This window comes from Perca fluviatilis, chromosome 17 (genome assembly GCF_010015445.1).
Source record: "Perca fluviatilis chromosome 17, GENO_Pfluv_1.0, whole genome shotgun sequence".
NCBI lineage: Eukaryota > Metazoa > Chordata > Actinopteri > Perciformes > Percidae > Perca > Perca fluviatilis.
In genome coordinates, this window is record NC_053128.1 from 9716013 (window position 1) to 9733753 (window position 17741).

Below are 17741 nucleotides of genomic sequence, written 5' to 3' on the forward strand. Positions count from 1 at the left end.
ATTGACATAATACTCTCTGATTTCCTCAGCAGGTTGAAAAACTGCAAAATGTTTTTGTCACTTATTTTGATGCTTTTTTAAAGTGCTCATATCATGCTCATTTCCAGGTTCATTATTGTATTAAGAGGTTATATCAGAATAGGTTTACATGGTTTAATTTTCAAAAAACACCATATTTTTGTTGTACTGCACAGTTCTGCAGCTCCTTTTTTCACCCTGTGTGTTGAGCTCTCTGTTTTAGCTACAGAGTGAGGCATCTCACTTCTCTTCCATCTTTGTTGGGAGTCGCACATGCTCAGTAGCTAGGTAAGGACTACTAGCCAGTCAGAAGCAGAGTATGAGGCCGTGCCACGCTAGCAGCTAGGCGAGCATTATAACGTGTGTTACAAAGTGACTCATGTTTATCACAGAAGTAAAGGCTGGACTACAATAGAGCTGTTTGGAGCAGTTTGTGAACAGTGTTTTCTGTTGGAGATGGTAAGTCCCTTTGGGGTGGACTTTGGGCTTTTTCACTTTGTAAACCTATAACGTGCACAAAAAAGAGAAAAGCCAAAAAACATAATATGAGCACTTTAATTATGGTCAATAAACCTAATTTAGATAACATTATACCTAATTTTTGAGTTAAAGAAACCCTGAAATTATGAATTATTTTGACCAATAGTTCAGATCAGACGATGCTGAGTGGATCACAGACTGGTATGTCAAAGTTTAGTCAGGATACTGTTTTGAAACCATTTAAACTTTTTTTTTTTTTTTTTTTTTTTTTTTAAATGCTATAAAATTGAATAAAAACACCCAAAATTCAATGAAAGTAAGAATTCCACCCCCCCCTTCCCCAACCCCAGGAGCTGCCTCGCTTCGAAGAGCTCATCTTCGAGGACTTCTCCCGTTTCCTGCTGGTGGAAAACCTGTTTGAGGAGGTGGTGCTGCAGTCTGTCTCCAAGGACATAATGATGGGTGAGGGCCAAAAAAAAACAAACACTAGATTTAGAAATGATTTGACGAAATAGCAGTGGTGTGGTGGAATTTCCAGCTTACAAACTCGTGCTATGTAAGTTGAGAGCGTGGCAGCCCAGGTCTCATACAGGTCAGTGTCCAACATTAGCTCATAACCTTTCCAGGCAGAAGAGTACTTACAGGGTTTGCATACTGCCCAGAGAGAGAGAGAGGCTGAACTAGGCTTCAGCATCTGTGTTTTTAGGCGCCTGCAATATCTTTGTTTACATTGAAGGTTCAGCTAACGCCTCCAGCGTGAGTTTAAACACACCTTCAGGAAGACAGGAACTTCAGAGAGTTGGGATGGCGCCTACACCTTACTTTGTAATCCTAAACTCTCCTCACTTGGAAATTCATGAAATTCACGCCTCTGTGTAATTCATCAAAGTAGGGCTGGGCAATATATCGATATATCGATATAGTGATATGACACTAGATATCGTCTTAGATTTTGGATATTGTAATATCGTGATATGACGTAAGTGTTGTCTTTTCCTGGTTCTAAAGGCTGCATTACAGTAAAGTGAAGTACTTCTCTGAACTTACCAGACTGTTCTAGCTGTTCTATTATTTGCCTTTTCCCCCACTTAGACATTATGTCCACATTACTGATGATTATTTATCTGAAATCCAAGTGTGAAGATATTTTGTTAAAAGCACCAATTTTCAAGCCTAGAATATCGCCGCAATATCGATATCGAGGTATTTGGTCAAGAATATCGTGATATCTGATTTACTCCATGTCGCCCAGCCCTACATCAAAGTCTCCCGAAGTTTCTTCACGTAATGAGATGTGCCGCTCCTGACTTTTTCCCCCATAACAAGTGATATTGTTTTCTTTTCTTTGTCCAGCTGTGAAGGACGCAGCTCTCCAAAGGAGACACAATCTGTACAGGGACAGCATGATTCTGACCAACAGCGACCCCAACCTGCACCTGCTCGGAGAAAACCCTCAGGTGGACTGGGCTGCTAGATTTGGCGGCGACGAGCCGGAGGGCTCCGTCGGTGGGGGCAGAGTCGAAGGAGGGGGTTCTGGGAGCAGACGCAGGCAGGTGGTGTCCATGATCCAGCTGGACGGGGTGCCTCTGCCCTTCGAGTCCTGCCTGGAGGTCCCAGGCGTGGAGCTGATCCCCGAGGAGGACGCCGAGATGCTCGAGGGCGACGAGGAGGACCGGGGCCCGCCTGGGGGACCCAAGTCTCCCGACAGCGTGGACGGAATCAGAGACCTGATCAATCCGGTGGTGGAGCTGGTGCTTCCGGTGCCGCAGGAGAGCCGGAGCGACGCGAGCAACGGGAGCAACGGGACGGAGCCCACCACGGGCACCGTCACCATGCAGGACGGGCTGCAGGAGCACGTGACGCACGTCACCACCACGGTGGAGGACTTCCCCAGGAAATCTCCACGGGACAAGACGTCCCCGCAGACAATTCTGCAGCAGCTGGTAGGAAGCAGGAAGCAGGAAGCCGACGAGGAGCGTCAGGAGGAAGCAGCCATCAAGAACGCCATCGAGGAAATAGAGACAGCGGTGCAGGGAGACGAGAGGGAACGGACCGCCGAGGTCTTCGCAGCAGATTTAGACGACGAGTCGTCACCGCGGCCAGCGCCGGCTTCGGACTTCAGCTCGCGTTACGACAGCGGCTTCCAGTCACAGAGCAACGAGGGGCCGGATGAAGATGAGCCGCAGCCAATCACAAACGGTCTGAACGGAGAGGACAAGGTTGTCGACCCGGTAGAAGTGGAGGTGGTTTTAGCATAGGAAGACAATCCTCTGGCCAGAACTCTGAAAGTGGAGAAAGCCTTGGAGAGAAACCAGCAGAGTGCATCACATGTAACGGGAGAGAAGTGGGACGAATGAGGCGCGTATTTAAAAAGGTTTCATTCAAAGTGTATTGTTGTTGATAACGCAGACTCCAAAACCCAACTGTCCCATCCGCCCCCCCCCCCAAGGCTTTTTTTCTTTGGTGATTGGTTCCTTTCTATCAGCTTAGTGAATCTCAATGCAAAGTGTATTCATATTTTGTGTAGGACACCGATTTAAAACACATCTGCTCCTTTATGCTATGCTAACAGGCTGAAGGTCCATCACAAGGATCGGGGATTTTAAAGTGATAATCCACTTTTTAAACCTTACAAAATAAGGTAGGAACTCTAAACAACAACTAAGTTATTTCCTTTGTATTGCTTTAATGAGACACGGCCTCTACCTGGGCAGCAGGGGGTGCTACAAGCAACATTTAGATTGTGTAAGGGGATTTCTATGTGTATTTTAACTACTAATTTCTGAAATATCGGTATCTATTTTTGTAAATCTTTTTTAAATCTTTTTTTTTTTTTTTTTTTTTTTTTAAATGGAGTTTGTTTACTTTGAAGCTTTTCATGTATAATGTATAATGTGTAATGGCCTTTATGTTTCAACACTAGATATTTAGGACAATCTGTCAGGAATGATTTGCACTTCTGCAGTGATTTGATAAGTGAGATGTATTTTCAACAACCAAAATGAATTTTTTTTCTTGTCACTTGGCTCGTGGGTGTAGATGACCAAGATACAGTAAATAATGGCTCTTCGTGATGACACGAACGATTCTTAATGTCAGTTTCCCCAAATATCACCGATAATGTTTTACAACTTCATGGTAACTACATTGAGTCAAATGTGGCAATTTTCTATTTGATGACAATCGTTTCTAACTTAATTCAAATTTTGGGTGAAACTTTTTTTAAATTTCATGTCATTTGGATGAAGTGACTTTTACAAGAGTTTTATTTCCTTATCTGTGTACAATTAATAGTATAGAATAATATTACTGAGGTGCACGGTAAATATGGACATTTTTGGTAGCGCTTTACAGAATTTCCTGATAAGTTTCCTGGAAATAAGAATTTTGTACTATGCATAGGGAAATTAGATACAAAGATTTTAATTACCGGTATGTTGAATATAGCTGGCAAACTTTACATAACAGGAAATAAACTGAGAAAGTAAAAGCAACAGAGTTGGGACAGTGTTGTATATACAGAGTACATAGAGGTACTAGAAGTCATTTTAGGTAAATAAAAAAGGACAAATAATTTTACATCTTATTTTGTGTTATAATAATTAGTACCAAATTACATAGTCCTTTCCAGGACTTCTTCATTTCCTTTTTCATTATTTTGCAGTTGAATATCAGTTTCTTTCCAGGGAGTTAAGGGAAAGTTTGAAGTGTCACCACATTGTTTTTGGTGTCAGCGTCATGCGCTCTAATGGGTGAATTAGTTTCACTTTTGTGCATCAACACACCAAGCTGCAATCTGATGTTAAATGCTGAGAGGAGAGCTGCGATTCCTCCTCTTGAGTCAATGTCCTGTTGTGAAATGGCCTACTGCCACCGTATCCAAAGCACATTTTGAGTTTTCATTTTTTTTCAGTTTTCAGACCCATTACTTCCAATGGAGGACCACTGACCGTCACCCTCTCCTGTTTATTTATTATAAAAACCTGTATGTTTGGTGTGAGCAGCTCAACTTTTATATAAGAAATGGATGAATAAAACAATGTCATCAACTTTATTCTTTATTTTTGTCGACCAAGTTCTTGTGACACGAAACCATCACGAAGAAAATGACTGATGTTTAACAGTTAATCTCAAGTCGTCAAGACATATTTGAACATGTTTCTATATGAATGCGTTGTAAAACTAGTAAAAATACTCCATATTAAAAAGGAAAGAGCATACTTGTTGAAATACAACAGAAAACACATCTGAAATGTCAGTTGCGAGGCTCTTTTCTCTGCAGGTTCGTCGTTTGTCAATGATTGCCACAGAACCACATGATCAGCTCTCACTGTCCCCTGGTATATGTACGTGTGAGAATATGACTGATCTGTTAGTGAGCCAAGATTAGAGAAGTTAACAAGCTACGATCATATGATTCAGTTCCTGAATCTGAGCTCTGTCTTATGACATCTGACTAAGTCTTAGCTCCAAGCGGGAGTTGGATTTTAGATTTCACTCCAAAACACTGCAAACAAAAATCTGTTTTCAACACTACTTAACTTAAGCAGTCAAAAACACAAAAAAGGTCTTCAGGGTGAGTTCCACTTTAAAGCTACTGTACAGTAACAGTGTCTTCTCAACTAAGCCAGAGCTCTCCTTTTTATGACTGATTAGAAATCTCAAACATTTTGACCGGTAGTGTCACAACACCTTGAATGGTTTAGTAAAATACAGCGAACTGTGTAGTAGTTAGAAAAAAAAAGAAAAAACTGTCCGTCAAGGTTGACCAGGAAAACAGACAATTCCCAGTCCCTTCAGAAAAACGTGATTATGCGATCGCGTAATTCAATGCATAATCAGCCAAAGTCCATATATTGATACGGGGGCCGCATTTTTTCAAATACATTTTGGCGCATAAATTGCCGATTTCCACGCAAAATATGCTGGGCTTGCGTGATTTCATAATCCCCGCATTTTCGTTGCAAAAAAGTCACATATCTTAGCAGAAAGCTGAAAAATGTTGCGTTTACTTCACACAAGAGCAGCCCTTTTCCCCCTGTTGCCATGGGAACGTTATGAAGTGACGTAATTACGCGACGTGAACATCATCGTAAAGCAGGGTGTTGGGGGAAATCACTTTTTTTTCTCTTTTTCATCAACCGCAGTTTTTGCAAGTTCCAGCAATTTCAGCGCATAAAATTGCATAAATATCCCGCATATTCCATCGCATTTTTTAAGAACACGTGCCGCATAATCAAGGATTTTTGCCCGCAACAATCACAAAAAAAAAAAATTATTTTTCTGGAAGGACTGAATTACTGAAACAAACCGAAATATGCCACGGGCTCCGCGTGACTTTCTGTCGCTGAGTGTTGCACCTCTGCTGTGTTAGCTTCCAATGCATTTTAGGATAAATAAACAAAGGAAGACGAGTTTAAGCAAGCAGCACTCCCATATTTCACATGCATCACTCACTTAGATGTTGGCTGTTTGAGAAGATTAACAAGACTGTGCCTCAGAAACAGAACATTATGTCCCTTTAAGACGAAGAAACCAAATCATACACATTGTCCTAATGGTCAAAGACCATTTAGTATCAGGAGATCCTCTTAACTCGGGGGCGGGGGGGGGGGGGAATCCATCTTCTGCCTGAACTGTCCATACCATCAGATCTTACCCAGGAGAGGAAATGAGATGAAATAACCGACGACAGAGCCCACGATGACCCCGAGGAAGATCCAGGTGTTGTAGGACATGACGCACAGCATCAGCATGTAGCCCAGAGACACCTGCAGCATGTGGAGGACTGTCTGGATACTGTGCAGCAACCAGCTGAAGAGGAAAGAGAAATGTTCTTCCTTAAAATACAGGGGGCATAAGTAAGTACACCCCTATGTTAAATTCCCATAAAGACAGGCAGATTTGTATTTTTAAAGGCCAGTTATTTCATGGATCCAGGATACTATGCATCCTGATAAAGTTCCCTTGGCCTTTGGAATTAAAATAGCCCACATCATCACATACCCTTCACCATACCTAGAGATTGGGATGGGGTACTTTCCATAAAATCATCTCTCAATGCAAATCAAACCAGCTATTAGGCTAACTGAAATAAAACCATGCCAGTCTCTAGGTATGGTGAACGGTATGTCCAAGCAAATAAATCCCTTGTCTTACTTTTCCCCATTGTTGTTCTTTCTCCAAAGTATTTTCAATATTTTCCATTTTCAAGTGATTCCACTGTCAGACTATTTTCTAATCTGGGAATGAAATCCTGAGAGTCTTGCTAGAGTTGGGGTGCGCCCCCGTCGTCTCAATCGTTTGGTGTAAGGTGGTCAATAAAGATAAAGAGTCTTTTTCCCGTCTGGACGTTTCGACAAAATCAATACGTGTTTGATATCATCGTAACTTTTAAGTCTTGGTAGTGAAGTTAAATCATGTGAACATTGTCAACAACCACTGGGTGCGCTCCCTCCAGCACCAAACAGGAAGCAGCAACAGATAGAGCCAGTGTTGTTAACTATTGCTATGGCTAAACGCTAAAGTTACCGATTTTCAACCCTTCTGAAGCGAGTAATCCAACGGGAGTTTTACCAGCGGGTAAACGCGGACCTCTGGGTACTGCTGCCATTCATCTGCATGTACGGCAGAGTAGAAAATGGGCAAACTTTCCCTTAAGTTACGAGCTAACGCTAACGCTAGCTAGCTTGATTAAATTTTTCAAAACGAATCTAGTTGTAGTCTTGCAATTTGTGACCCTGCAGGATCTCCAGTCTTTACATATTACGGCAGTCTAAATGTTAGATGTGAGAAGATTGTCTTTTTTTTTGTGTGTGTGTATTTATTTTTATTGTTTTCGAGAGGATTGTCTTCAGATGCGAGATGGTGTCCGTTCTAGTGTCTGTTCTAGTTTATGGTAGGCATTATACATCCATGATTTCCAACCGCAGAGTAATGTTAGACAATCTGCTTCCTGTTTACACCCGTAGCTCATGCCCAGTGTATGTGGACGGTCATGTGAGATGCGTTGTCACATGTGTTAATATGGGCGAGATTAGTTCTGCTACTGGAGCTAAGGCTATGTTTAGATGGAAACGATCTAAAGAAAAAACACAAAAGTGTTGTTGCGTTCTCGCTTTTTATTCCATATGCACTAATCTGCGTGCATATGGTGACGCAAAAGGGTGTGAAATTCGATGTAGTATGCACACCAGGCGGCTAGGTGGTGGTGTGAAGCACTGCCGCACAACACCACCAAGTCCACACGCCTGCGTAGAACCTTCCTTCTACTTCTCTCCCTAGTAGGGCGAAACCAAAACATGGCGAAGCGAACAACGAAAGCTGACAATTTTGTCTGGACAGACGAGGACGTGGAGTTATTGCTCCAAACAACCTTTGATTACAAAGCCAGAAAGGCACAACAAGGCGTGGACTGGGAGTCCTGCCAGTCAAAATATATATAGACTTATGGACCGAATTTGTTCAGCAGTATCCTGTACCTGGAGGGACGTCATATCCACACGAGAAAGACGCTATCTGCTGAAAAGACTCTGAAAAGAGCTGCTAGGGCAACTTGAAGGTCCGACGCATGGAAATAATCCGACATGTTTGTTGCCATTTTCCTGTACTGGCGCATGCCTGTGACGTAATCGCGTACGCGACGAGAGCCACCGTGACCAGATCGGAGGAGACTTTTGCGTTTTTACCCTTTAGTCGCGAACGCGACGGTGGAGCGTTTTTAAGATTTCCACTCTGGATGGTGCTTTTTTGCGTTTTTAAGCCCCAAAAACGCCGTCACCGTCTAAATGAAAGGCACATCTGATAAAATATTTTGTCGTTTTCACCCGCAAGCGTTATCGTGTAAACGGGGCCTAAAACTCGTGTGATGAAGAAGGAGATCGGGTTTGTCTCAAAGCATTGCTTACAAATGAAATCATAGTAGTGTAGATGTGGCCTTAGCTAGTCAAGGACTTAGGTTACATATTGATTTTGGGTTCAATCATTGTGACAGAACAGGTGACACTTTAACAGAAGCCATTTAACAGAGAGGGAGGTCAATGAGGTCAATAACTTTCACATCGGATCGTGGGTGAGAAATACTGCATACTCAGTATGACTGGAGGTGTCCAGATAAACACCAAACCACAAAGAAAACCGCACACCGCTACAAAAGAAAGCTGTGGAATGAGGAACCTGTGTATCACTCACTGAAACCCCTTTATCTCTACATGTTGCATTTAAAAAATGCTTAATCAGGGTCAAGAAAGCAGAGAGAATATAACTGCTTTACCTGTAGGATTAAAGTTAGAGGAAGTCATGATTTAAAAAAAAATGCACATGGTCAGTCAATATTTTCACATACTAAGTCAAATGTATGAGATAAAATGCTTACCATCATTTTTTTTTTTTCCATTTACAAACTTTTTATTCTTTTACTGGCAGAAATGGGCTTACATAATTTCCTGACCTATATTATTGCACTAATTATCATTTAGTCTGATTCCAATAATGTTTTTATATTCCATTATTTTGTTTGCAGTAAAAAAAAAAAAAGACAAAATGATCACATAGCAGACTATATGCATACAGGTTCACTTGGCCCTAGTTGTGTTTCACAAGGACCCTCACCTGTGTCTGGTGTTCTCAGTGGGAGGGGGTGTCTGCATGGGGGTCAGCGAGGACTCTGAGGGGCTGCTCTCCAGGGCGGAGATGCTGTCGCTGCGGACGGATGGGGGTGCGGTGTACGGAGACTGAGACTGGGCCAGCTTAGAGCTGCTCCCAAGCCACACCCTCCACACTTTGAGCAGCTCGTAGAAGACGGTCAGCAGAAAGACCACAATCACCGACAGCACCATCCCTGGACACACGCACACACACACACACACACACACACACACACACACACACACACACACACACACACACACACACACACACACACACACACACACACACACACACACACACACACACACACACACACACACACACACACACACACACACACACACACACACACACACACACACACACACACACGATGCCTTAAAGGAATAGTTAAGCATTTTTATAATAGGATCCTATCTGTAATATTACTGTCTTTTGCTGTGTGCAATGACTCCCTGGACTCTTTGTGGTGGTATCGATCTTCCCATCTAACTCTTTAAATGAGCAGATTTTTCTAAATGTTAAACTACTCTTTTAAAGCAATAATGTTGCTTTCACTTTGAGACAGTTTTACAACTTGAAGGAATACTCCACTAAAATTTTTTTTTTAAATTCAAACACTCAACTCGTTGCAACTAGTTCGGTGGCTCCGAGTAGGGCTGGGTATCAAGTCTCAAAACCAAATTTTGAAGATTCTTATAACAAAAATGTGTTCATTATTATGCATTTATGTTAAAAAATTAATGCTGGGTGATTGTTTTTTTTTTTTTACTCTGAAATATTGGTATTGGCTTAAAAATCCCAGTATTAGCCAGGCTCCAATACTGAACGCACAGTGAAAAAAAATCTGATCACTCTGCAGGAGTGGTTTGAGAAGTTTCTATGAATGTTTTACTATGAAACCAGGTCAACGATGGAATTCCCAGGAACTGATGTGACTCCAAACTGATGACAGCTGCTGCACAGCACAAAGGAAAAGGCTACCAACTTTTCAAGCGTGCAGGCATGAAAAAAGCTTTTTTCAGTGGAACATTCCTATTAAAAGTACACTTGCATCAGTTTGATGTGATGTCATATAAACGTCTCCTGGGCATTTAGGAAAAAGTACAGTCTCTTGACTCAGCACTACAGTATGTTATAACTAGATGAACCGGTTCTAGGGACTGCTCGGAGATCCTTTGGGAGCGAGCGCCTCCTCTGAAGTGAAGAAGCCGTGTGTGACACTCTGCATCTTACCTGTAGGCCCGTGCACATCCCAGAAGTCAAACAGCAGCGTCACGCTGCTTGACACCCCGAAGGTCATCTAAAAAGGAAGAAGAGAAAAATATTAAAACCTCTATGACACCTGTGTGCTGTTCACTGGTTAACTGCGGCTCTTAAAGCAGGTTATGATTAAGTTTAAAAGCACCATTCCAGATGTGGTATGGCAGATGGATCACTGTCACACTTACTCTGGCACCGTCCAGTATTAAAGGACAAATCCGGCGCAAAATGAACCTAGGGGTTAATAACACACGTGTACCGAGTCGACCGTTCTCTGGGATATGTTTTCATGCTAATCGAATGTTTATTTATTTTATTTATTTATTATTTCAGGACAATGCACATTTGATGAACATGTACAGCAGTACACGTAAAAGTGCCAGATTGTAGCCCAAAGGCTAATTTCCATCTGTAGTCCATTTGGCAGGTAGAAATTACAATAAAAGGACAAAAGATATACACTAGTAACATTTGCTATACAAAACAGAGTAAAACAGGACGAAAGAAAACAGGACAAATCATCAGAATGTGACCAGTTTTAGCCATAGACTGTATATTATTAATAGTCTATGGTTTTAGCGCAATCCGCTAATTAGCTTATAAAGCTAGTCGTTTAGTAAGACTGTACCGTTCATGTATACAGACAGACGCCATCTTGGGAAAACAGTAACAATCAGTTGAACGACGAACGCCGTGCTTGAGCTATGTTACTGGTTACTGGTTGCACGGCATTTGTCGTTCGACTGGTCATGACTGTTTTCCCAAGATGGCGCTTGCCTGTATAGTGAATGGTACAGTCTTTCTAAACAATCTTTTTAATAAACTGTCTGCACACTTCCAAAGTTCTCAATGCTTCGGTTTACATGTAGCGACCCTCATTATGCTGCCGTGGAAGTGTGGTGCTATTTTGAGCCTTGTTAGTGGTGTAGAAATAGATTTCTTGTTACTTTACCAGTGCCCCGAGGACTAGCGTTATAAGCTAATTAGCGGTTTGCGCTAAAACTGGTCACATTCGATTAGCATGAAAACATGTCCCAGAGAACGGTTGACTCGGTACACACGTGTTATTAACCCCTAGGTTCATTTTGCGCCAGATTTGTCCTTTAAGTAACATCTGGAGTGACATATTTAACTGTCTTTCCAAACAATGGTCGGATTAATATTCAGCTATTTTTGGTTGCTCTGACAGTACAAACTGATTAAAACTATGCTTCAGGAGGTGGCTCATTAAAACGCTTTCTATAGCTAAGATGGCACAGATTCGTTTTAACAAAAGGAATTCACAAAAACACCATGCTACGCACTCTGATACTCTGGCACTACACCTGTGTTTTTTTGTTCTCTTTTTTTCCTCTCTTTCTGCTCTCTTTTTTTTATTGCCGTTTTGTCTAGTTAATTGTGTGACTGTTATGAGAAAATTTGAAAAGTATAAAAAAAAGCTCCATTCCAATTCTGAGAAACAGAATAATTGCAGGACCAGGTGTTACAACAACGCTGACCTCAGCCTCTTTCACCACCAACATCAGTCAGACTGAGAGCTGCTGCACTGCTCTGTGATCAGAACAGAACGTATCGAATTTTTATTTTTTCTTCTCAACACAAAGATTTACATTTCAGAATAAATTACAGGCAGATAAACAACAGGCATCGCTAAAGAACAGTAAAATAGATGCATGAAAAAATGTAAAGGCATACACTTCTATTATGAGAAACTGGTGATTCTTACTGACAGAAGACAACTAAACAAGCCTGGGACAAGCAGTGTTCTATTGTTTCTTCACTTGGAAATACTATGTGCTTGCAGAATTATCTCCATAGTCTTTCATGCTGCACTCAAAACCTCCTCTGTTCAACATAATGTTTGGATTCCTAAACTAAATTAAATAAAAAAAATGTAATTTACGCTGTTCCGAACAAATATCTTTTCAGCTGATGTTGCCAGACAATCGCAGCATGTATTGTGCCACAAAGGCACACTCTGTTCTGCCCAGCTGCTGTAGACGTGTGACTGACAGAGGAATGTACCGTTTGTGTATGTGTGCGTGTGTGTGCGTTTCTCACCAGCTGCACACTGGTGAAGGTCTACATAGAACCTCCATGATCCAAGTCGACTGATTATTCATTTTTATTCATTTATAAATGAATCGATCGACCAAATATTTAAAAGGAGCTGTAGGTAGGATTGGGAAGATCCAGGACTTAGCCAAAACATTTGAACATCAACAACTTCTCAGTCCCTCCCCCCCTTTCCGCTAAAGCCCAAAACGGTCTCATAAGCCCCTCCCCCCACAAGGGAGAATGAATGTGTGTGCATGAGCAGTGATTGACACTAATAATTAATGACCTGCTTCATGTAGTTCTACTGGAACATAGGGTCAGTTTCAGCAAATATGACAGAAAGTTAGTTTTATAAGTCTTACTTACTGCACCTTTAACAGCAACTCTAATAATCCATTAAAGGGATACGCCACCTTTTGTTGAAACAGGGCTTATCACGGTCTCCCCTAGCTGTAGATAGGTGGGCCAACGCATTTTTTGTGCATGCATTGTTTTAGTCCGCTGCAACACCGGCAGCACCGCCGCTATTTAGCTTAGCGTAGTGAATGGAATCCTATGTTGCCGGTTAGCATGTTGTGAGTAAAAGTGAGCCAACAAAAGACAAAAAAACAACCTAATTACTTGCACTGAGACAAAAAATGCGTTGGCCCACCTATCTACAGCCAGGGTAGACCGTGATAAGCACTATTTCAACAAACGGTGGCATATTCCTTTAACAATTGAAATCATGTATCAAGCATAAAGCATCATCTGGTTTGAGCTTTTTTCCTGTTTTCCATCATACTAACATGTTTATCTTGCCGTTTTGGATTGTTGGTTGGACAAATCAAGCATTTTAAAAAATGTGACCTTGGGCTCCGAGAACATGTGATGGGCACTTCTCTAAATGATTTGAAATTTTATAGACGACTACATTTTTCTTTTGAAGTTTAAGTCCATGATATGCCGCTGTGTGATAAACGTGTGTGATCTCTGTTATGTGAAACCAAAAGCAAATAAACCCAGAGAGGCATCCTTGTGTTAACCAGGATGTCAGTGTGAATCTTATGACAACATTGTACTAACCAAAATTAATTGCTAACCTGAGAAGTTGATTACATCGCCACAACAAAGACTGACAGGGCAAGACTGTCAGAGCAGCGGGATAATCAGACAGATTATCAAAGCTAATGAATGTATATGTGTGTGGAGGTAAAACCAAAAGTGAGTGCACTTATAATGTTGGTAATAATTCCTCATTGCACCAGGAAGTTGGTCTGTAAACATGTGATGGATGTTTACAACAATCAATTCAACCATTTGTGTTATTTTATCCTCTAAATATGTCTGGCTACCATTGAGGGTTGGTTATAAACCTGTCTGATTGTGTGACTGCTCAGGATTCTCACCCTGTCAAGACTTGTTTTTAGTGATGTCACCATGTTCCCAAATCTCAGCAAATGACCTGCTGAGTACAACGTTATAATTAGAAATGATGACCAACCCTACAAAAACAAGACTGGCTTGGCTCTGATGTGACCGCTGGAAAAAACAAACAAAAAACTAACAATCAGTTATTAGCTCAGTGTCATTTTCATCCTATGATCTTGCATCGGGGTGTAAGAAAAAAAATCGATACACTTGAGTATCGCGATATTTTATTTTGCAATACTGTATCGATTTTTTTTCTTCTTTAGTTTACGTGCAAAAATATTAATTTCAGACAGTGGCTCACGTTTATGTGTTGTGTAGTGTTGCGTGTTGTGTTTAAACCCCCTACCGCTAGATGACTATGCTGAGACGCACCAATAGTGTCCCTGCCTAGCAGTGCCTGACTTTTTGCTAGAAGCTAACAATGTAGCTATGGCTGAACTTTGGCCTACTTTAGCATATCAACATTAGCTCACTAAGAACCTGGGAACCACAATCCCAAACTGGCAGTTTGATTTTCTGTGTACTGAATTACCTAAAGTAAACTTCTTTGACTTTTATGCACATCGTGTCTTTTTTTTTTTTTTTAAATATTAGTTTTTCCAAAAATTATACTTATAAAAAACATCCCAATATATCGCCTTATGCACAGTATCGAAATCTATTGCAATATATTGAATCGTGACCCATGTATCATGATACGTATCGCCAGATTCTTGCCAATACACAATAAGAGGTCAAAGCAACAAGTCTATAAACAGTGCAAAAGTACTGTAATAGAGATAGAGGGCAGAAGTATTTCATGCAGCATGAAAACATCACAAAGAAAGTCAAATATACACAACTTGAGTCAACAATCCAGTTGGAGGCCAGGCCGCAGGCACAGTGATCATTGTGAGCTTATCTCTGAAAGCACTTCAGAAAGCAGAGCAGATATTTGTTTGCAAGGTAAATGCTGAGACTGCAAACCGAGAGAGTAGTGTTTCTACTACAAACACCCTCAGAACGCTCTCCAAGGACTGAATGTGTACTTGTCCATGCTTTAGCCAACATACTTGAGCATTTTCCATGCACATCCTACAACTTTTGAGATTGTTTTCCATATCTGCCAGGCAGCATGCTGTTGTCGTTGTGCCATTCGTGTCAGTAGCAGATGTAAACCAAACTTTGCAGTCTTGAAATTTTAACGTAAATATTTAATTGTCATTTCGACCAGAAACTATTACAGCTGAGATGAAATGTTTTTTTTTTTCCCCCTCTGGTGTTGTGGCTCCAAATGCAAAACATCAAGATACAAATATTAAAAATGAAATCATCAAAAGTGCATTAGCGCATTGAAAAATCTGACTGCAATAAAAGATAGAAAAGTTTGAATTCAAAAAAGTGCATATGCCTGATGTTGGGGGTTTTCCACCTCTGTGTCCCCCCCCTTTTGGGACAATGTATCTGACTCCAAATAGAAGACCTATGTATCCCCGCGCATTTGTTAAATTGGAATTACATTTATCCTAAGCAAGAGCCAAATAAGACGATAAGGTAAAGTCAAATACAGTTGTTTAATCAGTCAAGCGTCAGAGTTTCAGAGCCGGTCCACGTATCTCTAGACTGTCAGACCTTGTGAGCCCCGATCTATTCTTCCCCTCATCTCTTATAATTTCTTTCTTGGGCCCCCTCTTCTTCTTCTTCTTCTTCCGCACCGGGACTGCCATCTTCACACAACACTCGCCAGGGTGGGGGCCACTGTATTATGTCTCTTCCTCATTTGTTATTACTACTCAATGTACTTTGCTCAAGGCCACTTTGACCCTAACTATCTTATATTTACCGCTTAAGCTAAACCATCGGTGTGTCAGTTTCCTTTATTCCAGGAACCACCGTCTCTATGAGAGCACACAACTCTGTCTCTTATGGAAACCTTTTACATTCTTATTATATTTATCTGCAACTAGTAAGAACATTATTCTACACTGAGCAAAATGAGCCATCAGGAAGATCCATCACAGGGAAAATCGTATTTGTATCAAAGCAATGTGGCTGTGTGCTAATACAGTGTCTGTTCATTGACTCTGTAATAATGAATGTACTGAAATCTGTGGCTGCCTGAAAGGGAAAACACATTGAAAATTCTAAAAAAAAAAAAAAAAAAAAAAAAAACTATGGTTCATTTTGGAAAATGCCAGGCAATAAGGTGATGCATGTAGGATTTAAATGGGTTAATGTAGAGCTGGGCAATAACTCCATATTAGCATTGTTATATTATAGTTTCACAAAACTTTATAGCCACAAACAAACCTTTAGTTATTAAGGCATTTGTTTTATGTGTTAAGTTTTAAGTTATTTCAGCCATATTATATGGCCTAGCCCTAGTTAAATTGGCTCTTTAAAAAAAAAAAAAATAACAGCCTAAAGGTTTGACTAGTCTTTTCAAGCAGCGACATGTAGGGTTACTCTCCAAACGGAGCGCACGGTCTATGGGAGATCTACAACTTATTAAGTATTAATTATAATCCTCTGGGTTTATTATGGTCTGCTCCCTGAAGTCCATAGCACATGTTCTCAGACAGTGACTGACTCAACGCCACACTCTAACACGGAGATAAACATTTCAAATGCAACAATGCGTCTACAACTACAAACACAACTTACGGACATCATGGTGAACTTGCTGGAGCGCACGCTAACACCACAGTTATTGACTTCAGTTCCCCATCATAGACGACTCACGGGACGGGCTGGAGTTGTTCGTGTGCAGCCAAGTAGGAACAATTTCTTAAATGTACGACAGCAACAGCAGTAGCAGCAGCTAGTGCTGACCCAGCTGCTACAGTCAGTGCAGCGGAATGAGAAGGAGGGGACCTCCTGACTTCAGACAATAAACAGAGGGCTGACGGTTAGTGGAGTTTTTCAGCAAATGGGAACGAAGACCCAGTCCGACTAAATAACCGAAATAGTAGCGATTCATGTCCAATTTAACTGGTCCGGAAACGGAGCTGTTATTGAGCAGGGCGACTACAACTGACCGTAATGTGCATTATCAATGGTTAGCTAATATTAGCCGAGAAATGCTATGGAGAAATGTAGCGTAGCCGGGATTTAACGCATGCGCTAATGAAATCTTCCATTGTTTATTCGCCACAAATACTCAATAGGGTCGACGAGCACGTGGTAGACGGAGGTAGCCGAAGTTATTCGGAGCTTTTCGGCTACTCTCGTTGTAAAACATATTTTATACAGTCTATATTTGTTCTGTAAAAAGCAAAAAAGTTGTTTCTGGAAGGAGGCTAATCATTACTTAAGAGAGATAAACATTACATTGTTATTGGAAGCTTACTTTTTTGTTATATATATTTTTTCTTAATAAGGAAAATCATATATTTCCCACTGCCATCCCTCTTCTGAACTGCGGATAAGTGGGGTCATCCCCACTTTGGCCACTCACCCACTTCTCTACACATTACATACTTATCATTCCAATATGCACCTTGCACACTAGTTTGCACTATTACGTTTTGCACTTTACATCTCACTCCATGTGTACTTGTCTTGATATTATGTCTTATTTGTATTTTTGTATATCATGTTATGTGCCTATATGTATATTGTTGTCTCTATTGTACAGTATGTGTCTATATTACTATTTGTCTGCTACTACTACATATCTATTTGTTACTACTACATGTCTATTTGTTGAATGTAAAGAGTTAAAACCTACCAAAGTGAAATTCCTTGTGTATGTAAGTAAACTTGGCCAGTAAAACTGATTCTGATCCTGAAAACATCTAAAAAAACTTAATCCATAATAGGTACAGTATTGACATGTTTGGAGATTCCAATATACATTACCATTGGTCATACTGTGAACT

General features: G+C 40.9%; 2 protein-coding genes across 2 annotated transcripts in view; one reads left to right on the forward strand and one right to left on the reverse strand.

Moving 5' to 3' along the window:
* The window catches only part of niban2a (niban apoptosis regulator 2a), a 53437-nt gene extending 48885 nt beyond the window's left edge, over positions 1 to 4552 (forward strand). Inside the window, exons 13-14 of the mRNA XM_039780582.1 lie at positions 849 to 960; positions 1852 to 4552. Coding sequence (XP_039636516.1) covers positions 849 to 960; positions 1852 to 2756 — 1017 coding nt within the window. The 3' untranslated portion in view covers positions 2757 to 4552. The remainder of the gene's footprint in view (positions 1 to 848; positions 961 to 1851) is intronic.
* Positions 4553 to 5681: 1129 nt separating this feature from the next.
* On the reverse strand, positions 5682 to 16981 carry slc31a2 (solute carrier family 31 member 2). The gene is made up of 4 exons (XM_039780587.1): positions 16525 to 16981; positions 10384 to 10450; positions 9109 to 9337; positions 5682 to 6312 (listed from the first exon to the last, which is right to left on the reverse strand). The coding sequence occupies exons 1-4, from the start codon at positions 16531 to 16533 to the stop codon at positions 6147 to 6149; spliced, it is 471 nt and encodes a 156-aa protein (XP_039636521.1). The 5' UTR covers positions 16534 to 16981; the 3' UTR covers positions 5682 to 6146.
* Between the last annotated feature and the right edge of the window lie 760 nt (positions 16982 to 17741).

Bases quoted from the DNA above. Each gene is read 5' to 3' on its own strand.
- slc31a2 (XM_039780587.1), bottom strand. The intron at 9,338-10,383 runs GTAAGATGCAGA...GCGTGTGTCCAG, and splicing joins GGATGTGCACGGGCCTACAG to GGATGGTGCTGTCGGTGATT. The intron at 6,313-9,108 runs GTGAGGGTCCTT...TTTCCTCTTCAG, and splicing joins ACTGAGAACACCAGACACAG to CTGGTTGCTGCACAGTATCC.